Source organism: Poeciliopsis prolifica, unplaced genomic scaffold, assembly GCF_027474105.1.
Source record: "Poeciliopsis prolifica strain line A6 unplaced genomic scaffold, Auburn_PproV2 SCAFFOLD030, whole genome shotgun sequence".
Classification (NCBI taxonomy): Eukaryota; Metazoa; Chordata; class Actinopteri; order Cyprinodontiformes; family Poeciliidae; genus Poeciliopsis; species Poeciliopsis prolifica.
Window position 1 is genome coordinate 6,391,300 of NW_026562405.1, and position 17,553 is coordinate 6,408,852.

General features: G+C 46.1%; 1 protein-coding gene and 1 pseudogene across 1 annotated transcript; both read left to right on the plus strand.

The window, feature by feature from the left end:
• The window catches only part of LOC129372643 (plasma membrane calcium-transporting ATPase 1-like), a 65,061-nt pseudogene extending 50,839 nt beyond the window's left edge, over nucleotides 1-14,222 (plus strand).
• Nucleotides 11,109-17,283, plus strand: LOC129372668 (E3 ubiquitin-protein ligase TRIM35-like). The gene is made up of 2 exons (XM_055050083.1): nucleotides 11,109-11,448; nucleotides 16,187-17,283. Exons 1-2 carry the CDS (start codon nucleotides 11,109-11,111, stop codon nucleotides 17,281-17,283), a joined length of 1,437 nt encoding a protein of 478 aa, XP_054906058.1.
• The last annotated feature ends 270 nt before the right edge of the window (nucleotides 17,284-17,553 follow it).

Consider the following 17,553-nt stretch of genomic DNA (forward strand, 5'->3'; position numbering starts at 1 on the left):
ACCAGGAAGCTGAACTCCTGAACCGCAGCAGAGCAGAACATCTGGAGGCTGTGTGTTAATTAAGAACCTCACAGCTGGCACAGTGATAACTAACCGCTCTGCAGCACCGCCAGCATCAGCCTGAAACCATGGCAACCTGTCACATCCGCGCTCCTGAAATAAAACAGGAACTCAGCAGGTTTACAGGCTCGGATTTTCCCCCATCAGCAGCGGCGGTGCTTGGTGCGTGTTGAGCCACCGGCGTGTTGACACGCATCATTAGTCTGTCTGTGTTGAACAGTCTGGAGGTGGGGGTTTTAACGAAGTAAAATAATGTGACCAGATAGTGACAGCCTCACCGTGAACACACACTCCCTCTGCACCAACATGGCCTCCACATGCAGTGAGTCACTGTCATAAAATCATTTTATTTCTTCTACTGTTATTTAAAAGCTAAACATCAGGTTGTTTTAACCTGAATTTGTGATCTTGGCCTGGCACAATAACAAAATTTAGTCTGTGACAAACTCTGTAGAAGTTATTGCAATTTATGATAATTTTGTACTTTTGAGACCATTTTCAAATTTTCTAATAATAATGGCAAAATAATCCAAAGATCAATAAACTTTCAATTCTAATGAGCATTATACACTGGAGCTGAAGGACATTTAAATATCCAACATAAATATCAAATGAATTATGAAGTGTCTGAAAACAAAATTCAAAAATAGACGAGTTGAGACCAAAACAGTCTGAAGAGTTTAGGTAGAAAGACAGAAAAGAAAAACAATAAATCATCCAAATGGAAGTTTGTTTTTAATTATCACGCGATAAATTGGTTTATCGCTTATTACGACTAATCAGATCATGACCTTTTACCTTTTGCCACATCACAACTCACATTTCCTTTAATCAGATAGGTGCAGAGGATTTAGACATTTCCTCATTAGATAATTGCTCATAAGGAAATTTGTTTGTGTTGGAGAAAAGATTTGAAACGGCGCCATACGGGAAAAAATTGATTTGAGCCTAAAATTAGCAAGATGGTGACTGTGTTGTCGGTTCCCATGGTGACAGACGTGGTTTTATCAGAGGACGGCTTGAAAAGTTAAGTTATAGTTGACCTCAGAGCTAACGGGCGCTCCGCTCTGCAGGACTCCCCTCTCAAGGCCGTGCAGATGCTGTGGGTCAACCTCATCATGGACACGCTGGCGTCCCTCGCCCTGGCCACTGAACCGCCCACTGAGTCGCTGCTGCTACGCAAACCCTACGGCCGCGACAAGCCCCTCATCTCCCGGACCATGATGAAGAACATTCTGGGCCACGCCGTGTTCCAGCTCATCATCATCTTCACTCTGCTGTTTGCAGGTGAGCTTAGCTCAATGCTAACTGATGCTAACAGCGTGCAGGTTGTAGCTACAGCTTCTGGTCATTTCTCAGGGGAAAAGTTCTTCAACATCGACAGCGGCCGCAACGCTCCGCTGCACTCCCCACCATCTGAACACTACACCATCGTCTTCAACGTGTTTGTGATGATGCAGCTCTTCAATGAGATCAACGCCAGGAAGATCCACGGCGAGAGGAACGTGTTCGAGGGCGTGTACAAGAACCCCATCTTCTGCAGCGTGGTCCTGGGCACCTTCGCCCTGCAGGTACCATCATCATCATCATATTAAGTCCAAAATGTGGGTCTAAGCATTCTTTTTATTTAAATAAAAATAACTTTCTTTTGTTCAGCTGCTTAAGTTTTATGAAGAAAAAGAGAAAATTAGATGCCCTCAACTCCCACATTCAAACTAAAGATGGTCAAAAAGAACAAAAAGGTATAAAATATAGGAAGTAATCCAAAATATATTAAAGTGGCAGTGAAAATCATTCAACTAAAGTCTTTAAACAAAAACTGTTTATAGACATAAATAACCAGAATAAGTCCAAGCAGTCTGATGCTTTGGAAGGTGCTGAATGTTGTCTGGTGGCTGTTGTATTCTAGATCTGTTTCCAGATGGAAAAGGAAGGATCTGACCCACATTCAGGTGGTGAGCAGGACAAACAGCCTGTGATGTTTGAAAAACGGTCCGTTTCTTTCTGTCCTGCTCAGATCATCATCGTTCAGTTCGGAGGGAAGCCGTTCTCCTGCGCGCCGCTCACCGTCGACCAGTGGTTGTGGTGCGTCTTCGTGGGAATGGGCGAGCTGCTGTGGGGACAGGTGAGTTCCTCCCACCTGCAGGGGAAATTTGTGCCGCTGCACCGTTGCCGTAGGAGTTGCGAGGGAGAACGAGCCGCAGCATCAGTCCCTCTGTGGGTCGGTGAGGTAAAGATGAAAGCTGGCTGGATCGAACCAAACAGCTGTGCAATAAATTAATTAACCACACTATAAATTAAAACAAATGACTTACATTTGCATTTTGTTTCTCTCTTTTCACCAAAAACTGAATGATTAAAGGCTTCAGTTCGGTGTTTTGGTCTCAACTAGACAATTTTGTTTTTATCATTTATTTTATTTGTTTCTGTTGTTTTGTTTATTTTAGATAAAGGTGGCCGATATGGACTTAGTTTTATTTTGTTGTACTATTGTGATAAATATGAAAGTGACAATAAGAACCATTTATTGCTAATTTTTTAAGCAACTTCAGTCAGAGCTCAACAATTACTAATCTTGAAAATTATTTTTAGGATACCAGTTAGATAAAGAAGTGTGATTTGTATCATTGAACTGCACACAGTAACTGTATTAATCACATTTTCAAATTTAGGGATATTTATACTCTCATTAACAAAAAATTGAGAAAATTGTAAAATTAACAATCCTGATAATGCAAAGACTTTTAGGAGTTTTAAACATTTTTAATTGGAATTTATTGTTATTGTGATAAATCTAAATTCTGTTAAGAAACACATCAAGATAAATAATCAACAAAATGGTAAATGGATGTTTAAAATGATTGATCTTAATTTATTTAAGATCAATGAATTGAAATTTATTGATCTTTGAGAATCTATTCTTGCAATATCATATTATATTATCATTATTGTGACAGGCCTGCCAACAACAAACATAGAAACTAGAATTATTCAAACTACGGACTAAATGTTGAAACTCCTCCACTGCTGGTGGAGCTGGGCTGAACCAGTCCAAACTGGCAGGATGTTCTGGAAAGTGGGAAGTAAGCTGGTTCTCCCCTCCTCAGCTGATCTCGGCCATCCCGACCCACCACCTGAAGTTCCTGAAGGAAGCGGGCCACGGCATCACCAAGGAGGAGATCCACAACGAGGAGATGACGGAGGACACGGACGAGATCGACCACGCGGAGATGGAGCTGCGGCGAGGCCAAATCCTCTGGTTCCGAGGGCTCAACCGGATCCAGACCCAGGTACCGCTGACCGTCCCGCTTCAGACTGGTTTTACTCCTTACATCAAAGCTCTGCTGAACTGGGCAGCGTGTCGCCTTCACAGTGTCTCCAGTCTTCAGCGACAAGACCGAGGTTCTGTTAATTTCACACTCTGCTGCAGATCCACAGTCCAGAACCTCTTCATTAAAACCTCTAATTAAAGCAGCAGGCGACCCGCTGACAGGCGCAGACACTCCGACTGACACCAGTCAGGTTTACAACTGGTTACCAGTTCAACCAGTTCCGACAGACCACAGGACCAGTTATCCTCTAGTTAGTGCAACACTTACACACATTGGCATGGCGTGTGTGTGTGTGTGTGTGTGTGTGTGTGTGTGTGTGTGTGTGTGTGTGTGTGTGTGTGTGTGTGTGCGTGTGCGTGTGTGTGTGTGTGTGATCCTCCTACAAGATCAACACACATTGAGCATCAACATGTCCAGTCGGTCCATTCTGTCCCTGTTGGCTTCATTAGCCTTGATGCTAACACCCACGTTCAGTAGCAGCAGCCAACATACACACACACACACACACACACACACAGTTCGTAGTTCTTCTGGGTAAACAGAAGCAGCTCAGTGTATAAATTATCTCTGCTGCTGATTCATTTCTGCATCAATTAACTGGAAACGATCAATTAAGGTACATCCAATCGCATCGACACATTTAAACTCCTATTTCATTCCTGGTTGTTTTTTGCTTTTTATTAATCGTTTATTTATACAGGAAAATCTCTTGAAACTCATTTACAAGAGAGACTCTGTTACACACATCATCAATAAATAACATAAAAACAACAATAATAGAATCTACTTAACACTAATAAAAGTCAGTACACACGCTGTAGCCAGTCAGATCCAGTTTAATAAACTGGTTGGTAAAACAGGATCAGTCTTATTATTAAGCCCAGCGCCTGTGAAACAGCCCAGACTCCTGAGCAAGCATATGGTAATGGTGGGGAGAAACAACTCCCTAGCAGAAAGAAACCTCCAGCAGAACCAGAAACTCAAAGCTGTTTCTGTTTTCCATCAGTGACTCTTAAAGACACAGCAGCCTTTTCCAGTGCTTCACTGGTACTGGTGATACTCAGCACCAGTCTGCTGCTGCACCAGAACGAATAACTGCTCTTATCATGAGCTGGAAGCGGGCTCATGGGGAACAGCGACCAATTAAAACGCACCGCGCTCCTACAAATCTCCGCGCTTCAACAGGAAGATGACAGATTAGCATCTGGTTTTTGGCAGAAATATAATAAAATCATAATAGCTAAAATGTCTTCATGCGCTCTAGACTTCTAATCATTTGGTTCTAACTGGGCCTTCAGAAAACTAACCATTTAGGAATCGACTATAGATCCAGAAACACTAGAAAGAACAGCTCTAATGGCAGCAGCTGTAGATTATCCTTCAGATGGAGAGCAGTAGGAGAAAGAACCAGAGTCCTACAGCAGCCTAACTACAGCGGTAACCCAGGATAAGCCAAGCCTGTCTGTCTGGTCTTCCACTGAGGAGGATTCGATCAACACCAGGAGCCCAACAGGTCCGAACGTTTCAGAGAGAAGAGATCCAGTCGAAGCGCTCACCTGAGAAATAAGAAAGCGTTTCCTCTTGTTGTCGTGTATCAGTACGATCGTCCTGCTGGGACAGGAGGACGGCAGGACGGGGAGGCGAGCTAATTAGCTTCTTATCTCTCCATGCTCCTCTTCGTCTCGCCCTCTTCCCTAATGCGGCGGGGCGGCGCTGCTCCGCTTGACGCCTCAGCAGTCAAACACAGAGGGAGAATAATTGGTACAAGCAGCACCTCGTCGCTGAGACTTTATCAGTCATTCCAAATGACATTTCTCCTCTTTCTGCTGCTTGGTTCCTCTGAGCGCTCTCCATTCATCCAGCTCCGCTTCCGCCCCTCAGATGAACGCGTCTCTGAATCACAGCGGTTCCTCCATGACTTCCTCTTCTCTCTGCCTCCATCTTTGTTTCTCCCTCATGGTTCTGTTTCTTCACACATCAAACTCACATCAGGACTGTGATGTTTGTCCTGAAGGGAACCAAAGCAGAACGTTATCCTGGTTTCCGGTCTGATTCATTTTCTGATTTCTAGCGAAAACATAAAACATTTTTCTTAGTGAACAACAGATCAGATGCTCAGATTCACAGCGTGAACTCAATGTCTTATCCAGCGGTGAACATTGGTAAACGGTTAGCTGTGCCGACCGCTAATCACAAACATTAGTTCCACTAACGCTTAAGCACTAAATCCAGCCATCTTGATACCCTCATGTGTTATTTTGCCCTGGACTGGATCAAATCAGCCGTTACACACCTTCCTGTTCGGGTTGCTCTTCTTTGGATCAGATCTTCCTCTAAAGGTTTCAGTTTTACAGAAGTTGACTTTTTCTAACTCTGCTGCTAGTTTAGCCATATTGACCACAATAAGCATGAGAGACATGGATAGATTTTAAACTGTAGATGATAAATAAACTTTCTGCTCCGCATCCTATGAGGAGAGGAAACATTACTGATGAAGTCATCACCCACTTCAAAATAAGAGCATGAATTTTGCTTCTCGACTTAAGAGTCGAGAAGCAAAACTTCAACACAGATGTTGAACTTTATTCAACCAAAACTTTACGAAACAGCCAAATTAATTATCACTTTCAAATTGTTTCAGAAAATTTAGGGGAAACTAAGAGCGCTAAACCTTTCAAAGTCAGCAACAAGCTCAACCGCCTGCTGCAGGCTGCAGCTTAGGTTTAAACATCTCCAGTTCAGATTGGGAGCAGACATCAACTTTCAAATTCTCAGCTTGATTCAGGTCTGGTCTTTGACTAGGCCACTGAACAAGGTTCAGGGTTCTGCTCCATCCCAGGCTCAGGTCTTCTGCAGCCTCTAAAAGGTTTGCTACCAGGATTTTCCTGATTTAACTCCATCTAGCTTCAACTCCCCCGTCTTTGATGCAAACCAACATTAAGCAGCTTCTGAAGAGAATTTGTTGTTTAAGATGCATCACAATCCAGAGAACTGCATAAAAATGAGAACCACACTTTACAGAGTATATTCAACAGTCTGAAAATTATCCATCATATCATAAAACGTCAGTGAAGTACATAGAAATGTGCGGCTCTGATGTCAGAAAAGCAGAGGGTTTATTTTCTGCTGATGGACAGAAATCCAGCGGATCCATTTTCAGATGTAGTTCTGGTGGATTTCTGGAGCCAGAGGAACCTTTCCACTGACCTCTGACCTCCTAACTCTGTTCAGGTCTGACTTTGTTTAACTCTCTGTCCTCTCTAACACCTCTGCGGACGTGTCCCCGTTCTGCTGTCCTCTGCTCTGTCTCTGCTGTCTAACTGTGGCTGTCCTCCCCCAGATGGATGTGGTCTATACCTTCCAGACGGGCCAGGCGGCGGTGCCCGGTGCCCTGCGCCGCCAGCCGTCCGTCGTCAGCCAGCACAATGACGCTACTGCCGCCAAAACTCTCTCTAGCCCCACCCACGTAGGGCTTAGCTCCTCCTCCTCTCTTACCAACTCGGCTGGGGCTCCGGCCCCTGCTGCTGCTTCCTCCTCCGCCGCAGGCAGTGAGTGTGACTGGAGGCCGGCTCACACAGCGCCTCATCCAGGCTGGACTCTGTTTAATCTGCATGAAACCGCGTCTGTCCCTGGCAGGTGTCTGCATGTCCTCGTCTGATCACAAACTAGACAGGAGGTCAGGAGAGTTTAGTTCTGGTCAGAGATCTCAAAATGAGCAGCAGTCAAACCAGAACCAGACGCAGCCTTTCCATCCAGAAAGAGTTGAAGAGAACTGGAGCATCCCTCCAGGGGTCAGGGGTCAGAGCTCAGGAGTCCAGGCGTAGAAGGGTCAGAGAACATGCAGACAGCCTCCTCTGCTTCATCTTCATCTCTTTCGTTTTCAGCTTGCTCTCTGCCGTTTCTTCTGCATGTTCTGGACGTTTGACCTGTGAACTGGTGTGAAGACCTGGTGAGACTTGCAGCCGTTGAGTCGGAAACAGAAGAGAAGAAGGCTTCTGATTGGTCGCCCTGCAGGCTAAACAATCCATAAATCCGCTGCTCAGAGGCAGCAGCCTGGTTACCCAGATCATTTTATGGCTTTAAATCCTTCGGGCTCCGCAAGTCTCTCATGGTTTAACATCCAGCAGTGTCAAAAGTTTGTGTGCGTGTGTGTGTGCACGCTCAGCTGCAGTTCTCCTGTAATTCAGCTTTGAGCTGCAGGTTATTAATTATAATGGAGAGTGTGTGCTGGTGCGTGTAAATCAGGGTGATCGGCGGCAGCCGTCTCATCAGAGGACAGGCCTCCAGAGGACAGAGCGGGATTACATTGGGTTGCGTTATCCGAAGGCTCCCAGTGACCCGCAGGGGCCCGACCTCCTCTGAGCCCTGGTTTCTGGTTCTGAGGCTGCGGTTGTCACAACAGAATAAAGGCTGCAGGAATTACGTTTACGAGGAATCTAACGGCAGTTCAGGTGGAAGTGTGACTGTTCAGAGTTCTTTCTGCTGATCCAGAAAAGAACAGGATATTAGTCAGGATTTACCTGAGCGTCCCGTCCCGGTTTGTGGTGAAATGGTTGATCCTGTTCAGGATCGGGGAGCGTTGCACGTTTTCATCCCAGACAGAAATTTGTCCACAGGGAGCCGATCTCTATAGAAACAAATATCTTCTCTGCATTGTTTTTTGTTCCAGAGAAGTTTCCATCTGCATTAACTCGCACAAATCCGCTCTGAGCGTTAACAGCCCAGACCACAGGGGCAGCGTAGAGCAATGCCAAGTCATGTGTCAGCCAATCAGATTGCCTCAAAATGAACTCCGCTTTCTGTTAGGAATTAAACGGCCAATCATCTGTGGAGCCTGGTCTGCAGGTTGAACTACTTTTAAATTGTGTATTAGAACATAAAGTTAATAAACAAAAAGGTAAGTTTGGCAGGTAGCCAGTAGATTTCTGTGCTTTATTATAATATTATATTATAATGTGTGGGATTCTAAATTTCTTTTGTGTTTATTTAAAAGTTTTATGAAATCTTCATTTTGATCAGAGTTTTTATGAATAATTGTTTTTACTGATATTAAACTGAGTTTTTATGTGGATGAAAGGCAACAATGCACATAGATGTATTAGTTTCCCCAGATAATGACTACATGTGGACAAAGCCTTAAACTTCAGGAAGTCTGAAAACCCAGTCCACAACTGGACTGGGTTTCTGGTTTGGACCACCTAGTCTCTAACTGGGAGTCTTTTTATGGAATTCATAAAGAAGTCTGTGGTTTTTAAAATGAAAGCGCTGCTGCTGCATCACTCAGGATCGGTGAGGAACTGTGATGGAAAACAATACGGGCTCTAAATGTGAGGAACATTTGAATGCTCTCCTGGTTGGAATAGTTTGTGCTGGGATCAATGGTGTGAACTATCCTACTGCATCAGAATGGAGATTAAGTAAAGATAAGCACATTTCTGGGAATGAAGCTTCAATATTCTATTAAGGCCCTTCAGTGATTATTATTGTTATTAGAAACTGATCAGAAAGTAGGTCATGCCGTCAGTTTAACTTTCATGAATGAATCTTTGAGTGTAGATGGAGTGTTTGCTTAGTGTTGCATGAGATTCGGTGACAGTTTGACTCAGTTGTTGCTGTGATGTCGTAGTAGCGATTGTGCCGGTTCTGCAGCAGTGATGGAGATCGGGTCGTTTATGCGGAAGGCAGGCAGGAGCATCCTCTGTGTGATGGGGTTAAGAATAACTAGTGTGTGTGTGTGTGTGTGTGTGTGTGTGTGTGTGTGTGTGTGTGTGTGTGTGTGTGTGTGTGTGCGGTGCGTGTGTGTGTGTGCGGTGCGTGTGTGTGCGGTGCGTGTGTGTGTGCGGTGCGTGTGTGTGTGCGGTGCGTGTGTGTGTGCGGTGCGTGTGTGTGCGCGGTGCATGTGTGTCCATATTCAGCTGCCTCCAACATGATGAGCATTTTTGGTCCTCTTTTGTTTCATGTCTTTCTCGGTTTTTCTCCAAAGTTTGCAGTTATTGTTCCTTTGTTGCAATTGTTGTGATCTGTGGTTTTACATCTCCCTGCCAAGATCCGGATGCATCCCCACACTCCATGATCCTCCCCAATCAGCCCCATGAATGTCCCATCAGCCCCGCTGCCCGTAGTGTTCTTGCTGTTCATCTTCCTGCTGCTGACGTGTCCTCTCTGTTTGTTTCAGATTAAGGTGGTGAACGCGTTCCGTAGTTCCATCTTCGAGCTGGAGAGTCCACATTCCCGTAGCTCCATCCATAGTTTCATGGCCCATCCTGAGTTTTTGACGCATTCTGAGGAGGAGGCGCCTCGGTTCAGCACCATTGAGGAGAACAGCGACGCGATCGAGGAACTTCCCTGATCCTCGGCAAAGGAAAAGCACCTGGCAGCAAGGAGCTCCTCCTCCTGCCCCTCCTCTTCATCACCGCCACCAGCTGGTTTGTTGCTCTGAGGAGGGGCATCATGACTCACCCTCTCATCAGCACACATCTTCGCCCCACGCCGTCTCCATCCTGACTGTGATGTTGTTCAGTTTGTTCCTCCATCACCTCCATCCCATCAGCTGGGGGCGGAGCCTCCTCACCAGGAACACCTGCTTCTCGTTTAGACTCCCTCGGTTCACTTATAGAAATCTCCCTCCCCTTTTCACCTCTGCATACTGCAGTGCATCGTGGGAAGGCAGTTTGTTTGCTACCCAACACGGCAGCATCCAGAGACGACACGCTCTCCGACCTCGTCCTGTCTGAGCCGGGTTCTGTGTCCCCCCGGCCCGGTTTATCCGCAGCGTCTGTCTTAACATTCTGCATGTTTTGATTTCCTGTTGAGTCGCATGACGGCCGTGAGTCCAGACGCGTCTCTGTTCAGAGCTCCATGATCTTCCTGTCTGTCCCACGTTGGAGAACCTGAAGGAAACATCCGGCAGATCTTCTGCCGTTTTGCCACGACGTGGCTGGCTCTGTTGATCACTACCGTCGCATTAAACACTAACCGTATCGTTTCGTTCCCCTCCCCTGTGACGCCGCACGGCGTCACAGGGGAGGATCGGGTTAAAGGGGTATTATGTATTTTCCAGGCACATAGTGCCATTTCATAGCACAGTCAATAACTATTGTACCTTCAGTTCTAAAAATGCTGTATATATCAATCATGACTGAAAATAATTTCTTTACAGTTTAACGCCTTGAAATTGGGACTCTCACCTGTAGAGGCTCCTGCTCTTTGTGACTCTTTCCACTTAGAGGAAAAAGCAGCGCTCAGTTAAACGACAGAGTGGTGGCCATGCAGATTAAAGGATTTCTCAAAAATGCATGAAAGAATCAAGGCAACACTCCAGTAATAACATCATAACTTGATGTACAGCTCAAAATTTTACATAATGTCCCCTTTAAAAATAATGATAAAAATCAGAAATCATTTCAAACAGCAGTGTGTTTAGCGTTTGCCCCTCACTGAAACATAGAGCCCTCTTTTCCTGCTTCGCATGACGGAGGCCTGGCTGCAGCTCCACCTCTAGGTCACAGAAGCCCCGCCCCCTCAGGCAGCTGCATGCAGCTTCCTCTGCTCCCCTGTCATCACACTAAGGAATTTAAACATTCAGAACAAGCAGACTGCAGTATTGATCCATTGGTTGGATCAATGCAGGAAGTTCACTGGAAGTGGAGCCATGAACAGAGTCAGCATGCGGCTGCAGACACAGACTGCCAGAGCGCAGAGCTTTTAAAGTCAGTGATGGACAGTCGGCTCAGTGTCTGCAGCTACAAGATCCTGGGTCCCTCGTCCACAAGCCAGGAGCTCTTGGAGCTCATGGATCGCTCGCCGCTGGGCGTTCCCTGGTCGCTGGGCGTTCCCTGGTCGCTGGGCGTTCCCTGGCCGCTGGGCGTTCCCTGGTTGTTCCCTGGTCGCTCGGCGGTCCTGGAGCTCCTGAGTTGTCTGCCATCTTTTTTTTCTTCCCTCGTTTGTCTGATTTTCGATGAGCTGTCAGTGACATCACACGGCCAGCAGCAGAGCCGGCGTCTGCTCATCACCGTTACCCCGGCGGCACCGCTCTGCCCTGCTGTGTTGGACAGGCGTTAGTGTGGAGGCCACGCCGAGGTTTATAGGAGACTGATGATGTCACCAGTCGGCCTATAGAGTTGAATCCACTGTGTCCCCGCCGCTTCCCGCAGCGGTGCGTCCGATCCTTTCAAACAGCCGTCGGCCCGTTTGGGTCGCCCCAAACGGAGGCGATGTGCCACTACTGCCATATTTTCCATGACTCGGTTAATCTTTTCCCCTCGACGAGCTTTTTCTAAGTACTCAGAGCCATATTTTCTAGGATGTTGTTTTCCGCCATTATTCCAGAGGCCCCACCCTGCCCTCCAAACGACCAAAAAGCCAGGAGAAAACTCTTCAGTTGTCACTGCCGAACCGTGTTTGAAGGACCTCTCCGATGTTTACATGAGAAGCGGTTTGACCCCTCATCTGTTCCTCTCCTCAATCTTACTGTCTAACTGAGTAGGAAACCTTTCTTGCATGGTGTTCATATAAAATTCAATGTTTTGTTCATTTTTTACAATTCTTCTGTATTTTTATATTGAGTACTTTTTAATATTTTGCAGATGTATGAATCTGTGTACAGGCTGAGGAGTTTGGTGAGCGTTCAGAACCTGAACGATAGGAATCTGCCGTGGACTCTGTTTTTACAGCTCCCAATGTTTCTGCCACGTGTGGCGTCGAGTCACCTGACGTTAGGGCTCCCAAACCTGCAGTGACTTGTTTACTTCCTGTTGGCTGTTCACTTCCCATCAGCCCCTCTGGCTCCAGTTTGGTTTCTTTGTTGTAACGGTTCTGACTTGGTTTGAGTCCAACATTAAACAGGAATGTATCATTATTCCTCCAACTTCTGGGTTTGTTTTTCACTGGATCATGTTGTGTCCGGCTCCAGGCTCCGCCCCTCATCCAGAGCTCGGCGCCGGTTGGGTCGGTCATCCGTTTACAGCCTCTGTGGGACTCTGGGTCAGAACCGGGCCTACGATAACCAACCCCTGAGGTCAGTGTTCAGACCCAACCACATTTCAGCCTCAGTTTGGTCTCTGATCTGTTTCAACACGGAGACGATTAACCAGATGGATCTCAGAACAGAATTTCAGGAAAAACCTGAACCGGGTTGGCCCGGGTCCAGAGGTTCTTCCAGAACTCAGACTCATCCATCCTGTAGATTCTGACTGCAGCAGTTAGAGCTGAGTCTTTTCCGGTCCGGCGCCGGGTTCTGGAGCCTAGAGCAGGACACAAGGTGCCGCTGCGCTCCGCCCGACTTTCAGCCTACTGTGGAAAGGGCGGGACTGTTCAAGCTCTCTGACATCACTTCCTCTTCCTGCTGAACTCCTGCCCCTGACCAGCAGGTGGCGCATGTGTAAATAATGTCGCATAGTGAATGAGGCGAACCAGGAAGTGGGAGAGCGGCCAATCAGCCAATCATCACCCAGCATAGCTTTAAGATTGTTCTGCCAAAGTCGTTTCCCCCCCCCCCCTCCCTCCCTCCCTCGGCCTGGTTCAGGATTGTCCCTCTGCTCTTGCCGTAGCCTCAGTGGCTCCGCGGGGCGTCCGGCTGCTTGGACCTCATCCCGGACGCCCCTGCAGCAGCAGAACTTTGTTCTCCATCATGAAGGAGCTTCTTCTGTTCCAACCCTGCTCATCGTCTGCAAAACGAACTGGAACATCGCAGCTGGAAGCCACATTTACATTCCGTGTGTATTTATCTCCGATATGTACGAATATATATCAGATTTAAATATTAAGGCAGGAATCCAGTTCTCTGTTTGAACTTTGTTGCAAAAAAGACTGAAAGTTTTAGTTTCTGTAATTACTATGATAGCCAGTTATAGGCGTTGGTGTTATTTTTGTATAAACATGATATCATCTATGTGGCATGCATGACATATATACAGACTTTGGTGGTTTAAAGCAATATGTCCGACCTGGTGCGATTGGTTCCGTCGTGTTCTGTGTAGCCAGAAAAAACCCAACAAAACCCAGAAAAAAGAATCAGCAGCTGTTCAGTATCCGTGTTCAATGTTCTGTGTTCTGCATGTTTTAGTACGGAATGACGCATCCCAACTGTTGACTCCACTCACACACACACACACACACACACACACACACACACACACACACACACACACACACACACACACACACACACCGTCAGTCTCCGTTACACTGAAAGGAGAAAACACTGAGCAAACCTGGAATCTCATCTTTCTGTTCCCATCACAGCACTCAGGTTCACACACTGTCCCTGAACTCATCGCTCACTCTCACCAATCACATCAATTAATCTCTGGATCAGAACCCAAACTTTCCCATCAGCAGTTTGTCGTCCACATGCTCCAAAAATTAGAATCTGACGTCAGAAATTCAGTTTCTGACAAATGATCTGCTGCTTTACGTATAAACGTCTTCCAGATTTGTCTGAAACATTTCTTCTTCTCTGCAGTTGTTGGACGGTTCCATCCGACCTGGTTCCGGTGTCACACCAGATTCTGAGGCGCCCCCAGATCCGGTGTGACACCGGATTAACAGGAACCAGTCTGAAGCTGTAAAACATGAGACATCCAGACTGTCTGGAACATTTTGGAGGGTTTTATTTTTTTGGCTGAATATTTTTGCCTCCTCTGCAGCTTCCATGTGACGCTGAGAGGAAAACCTGAAATATTCCAACAAATCCATTTCAGCTCAAATTTAAGAGCCCAATGAAATTATTATTATTATTAGAAATATTGTTATTAAAGTAAACAAAAGCTGATGCAGTCAGAAATGTTTGAAAAATGTTTTTCAGAATAAAAGCCTGTATTTACTGCTTGACATCGACTCAGATTGTATTTCATTTAAAACTCATCTGGTTCCCAGCAGCAGCTTCAGATCTGCAGCGCCACCACCAGGCTGCCACTGGTTGCTGCAGACACCTCAGTGTTGGTGCTCAGTTCTGGTTCTGAGCCTCGGTTTAGATTTGGACCAAAACGTCCTGTGCTTCCCCACGTGTGTGTGTGTGTGTGTGTGTGTGTGTGTGTGTGTGTGTGTGTGAGAATCATCCTGTCCGTTTGTCTCTCGTCCTCCTGTTTGCTTCGATCTATGCAACAGAATAGTCCCGTTCTCCACCTGCTTCCTCCTCCTCTTCCTCCCTGTCCGCTCGTCTCATTGGTTCTGTGACCTTCGGTTCTCCGTGCAGACAGAAGCGCGACACACACACGCTGATGGATGCGCGTGTGTGTGTGCACACACTCCTGGTTTTTCTTTACTCTTTTGTAAGATATGATCATGTGGAATGCCCTGGTCTTAGTGTCATGTCGTTTGAACAAAAGATGAATCAAGCAACTGAGAACAAGTTGTTACATAAATATATATATATATATATAAATATATACAAATCTATATACATAAAAAATAAGCCATTAAAATTTGAAATAAAACTGTGGGTTTGTGGTTCTTTTAAAGATGAAACAGTTTTTTTTTCTTTGTGATTTATAAATGCCGGGTCGCCCAGTTCTCCAGAACCACAGTTTGAATCTGCAGGGTTTGGTACCTGACGGCTGAATCGGGTTTGCTGCCATCCGTCCACTCCTCCTGCCCTTCCTGCTTTACTCGTTGGGCCCGTTAGATTTCATTTAATTCAGGCTTAATGAAGTTTCTTCAAACATTTCATTTTTATTGGACTCTTTCTTCCCACTTTATTCCCTTCTAATTAAAATAATTCTTGCAGTGAGGCTCAGAGCTGCAGCTTCTCTCTTGTTCTCTAATGTAAACACGTTGGTTAAAATCCTGGATATCTAAAGCTTCTCTCAGCAGGTTTTGCTTAAAACTGAAAACATTTTCTGTATGGAAGGTCATGACTGTGACTGAAGGGCAGTCGTTCGCAATCAGAAGGTTGAAGGTTCAATTGCAGCTTCATCCTGTTGGGAATATTCACAGACTGTGTCTCAGCAGATTGGGAAGATGGAATCTATATGGACCTCATGGCTTCCAGGAGCTGAAGCTTTTTACTGCCTTTGGTTTTGCTGTTGCGGTGACAGAAGCTGTGAGGCTGGAAGCGCTGGGCCTTCTGCTGGGGAACAAAAAGGGCCTCGAATTCGGACAGGCTATGAAAAGAGACTTTCAGTTGGCATCAAGGAACTACTGGAAAATTATTCAGCAACTCAGAAGGAAGAAACTGAGCTCATAGCAGTATGTGGGGGAGGGGAGCTGCAGGCCCAAACTGAGGACATCGTAGGGCAGCAAAAAGAGACGTTTAAGGAGTTCCTTGATCCAGTCACCATGTGAGAATGACATCCATCCATTATAGTACACACTTATCCATAGAGGGGTCACAAGGGATGCTGGTGCCTGTCTCCAGAGGTCAACGGACGACTCTGGACCTCACTTCTGCTCACAGCAACACTCAGAGTCGCTTCAATTTTAACAAGTTCAAACTGAGAAAAACAACAACAGAGTTTAATTTTCTGTATTATTACAGGTTTATTCTGATCTGTGCAGAGAAAAATGAAAGCTGTTAATCAGTGAATTTTATAGCAGCTCAAAGGTTGAATTCTGGATTCTGCATTGAAACACAACCTGAATCAGAACTGAACTACAGCAGGAATCAGTTTGTGATTTTTGGTTCCTGCAGAGAGACGATCAGATTCACCTCCAGACCAAACGAGCAGCTTCCTCTCAGTGAGTCCAGCTGCAGGAGAGAAAAGTGGAAACTGCTGCTTCCAGCTGCTCACACTGAAGGCGAGTTGGACCAAAAACACTCAGAGTTCAGTGACTGACTGGACCTTCTGTGTTTTCAGCTTCACTCAGAGACAAAATGGCTTCCAGACCAGAGGAGGATCTCTGCTGTCTGCACTCTGAGAAACTCAAACTCTTCTGTCTGGACCATCAGCAGCCAGTTTGTCTCGTCTGCAGAGATTCAGAAAAACACATCAAGCACAGATTCAGAGCCATCGATGAAGCTGCTCAGGATCACAGAGAGAATCTGAAAACATCTCTGGAGCCTTTAAAGAAGAAACTGGAGCAGAAGAAGGAAGTTAAAGAGGAGTTTGATCAGACAGCAGAACACATGAAGGTCCAGGCCCGACACACAGAGAGGCAGATTGTTGAGCAGTTTAAGAAGCTTCATCAGTTTCTAGCAGAGGAAGAGGAGGCCAGGCTGGCTGCACTGAGGGAGGAAGAGGAGCAGAAGAGAGGGATGATGGAGGAGAAGATGGAGGCTCTGAGCAGAGAGATAGCAGCTCTTTCAGACACAGTCAGAGCCACAGAGGAGGAGCTGAGAGCTGAAGACGTCTCATTCCTGCACAACTACAAGGCTGCAGTGGAAAGAGTCCAGCGCTGCCCCCTGCTGGAGGATCCACAGCTGCCCTCAGGAGCTCTGATAGACCAGGCCAAACATCTGGGCAACCTGGCCTTCAACATCTGGAGCAACATGAAGGACATGGTGACCTATACTCCTCTGGTTTACCCAAACACGGCTGGGCCAAAAGCCTTCTTATCTGAAGAACTGAGCGCTTTGACACATGGAGATGAACAGCAGCTTCCTGTCAACCCAGAGAGGTTTGCTCGCTTTTGTTCGGTTCTCAGTTCTGAGGGTTTTAACTCCGGGATCCACAGCTGGGATGTTGAGGTTGGAGACAGTGAAGACTGGATGCTTGGCATGTTGGCAGAGTCTGTCCAGAGGAAGGGAAACTACCAGTCTGGATTTTTGCATATTGGGATTGTTGAATGTAAATCCTCAGCAGCATCTCCACCAGTTGCTCCTGCAGTTCTTTCATTAAAGAAGAATCTCCAGAGGATCAGAGTGAGCCTGGACTGGGATGGAGGAAAACTGACGTTCTGGACACTAACACACCTTCACACAGAAGATGTTTCCTTACATCACCGCTATGGATAAAGCAGAAATCGTATCGATGAAGATTTCAGCCAGCAAACAGCAGCTCTGATGAAACTCGGCAGGAAATTTCCATCTGGTTGTTTTTATGAGCAGGTAAATATTGAAAGCTGTTAAACGCTGCAGTCCCCATTTGGCCCCATTTGGTTTCTGATTATTTCCGAGGCTGGAGCGCCATCTGGTGGGCTCCTCCAGTACAACACTTTGTCAAATCTTTAAACTGATTTTTTTTTTCCTTTGCCATTAACAGTGGCATCTATTCAGTTCAAATAA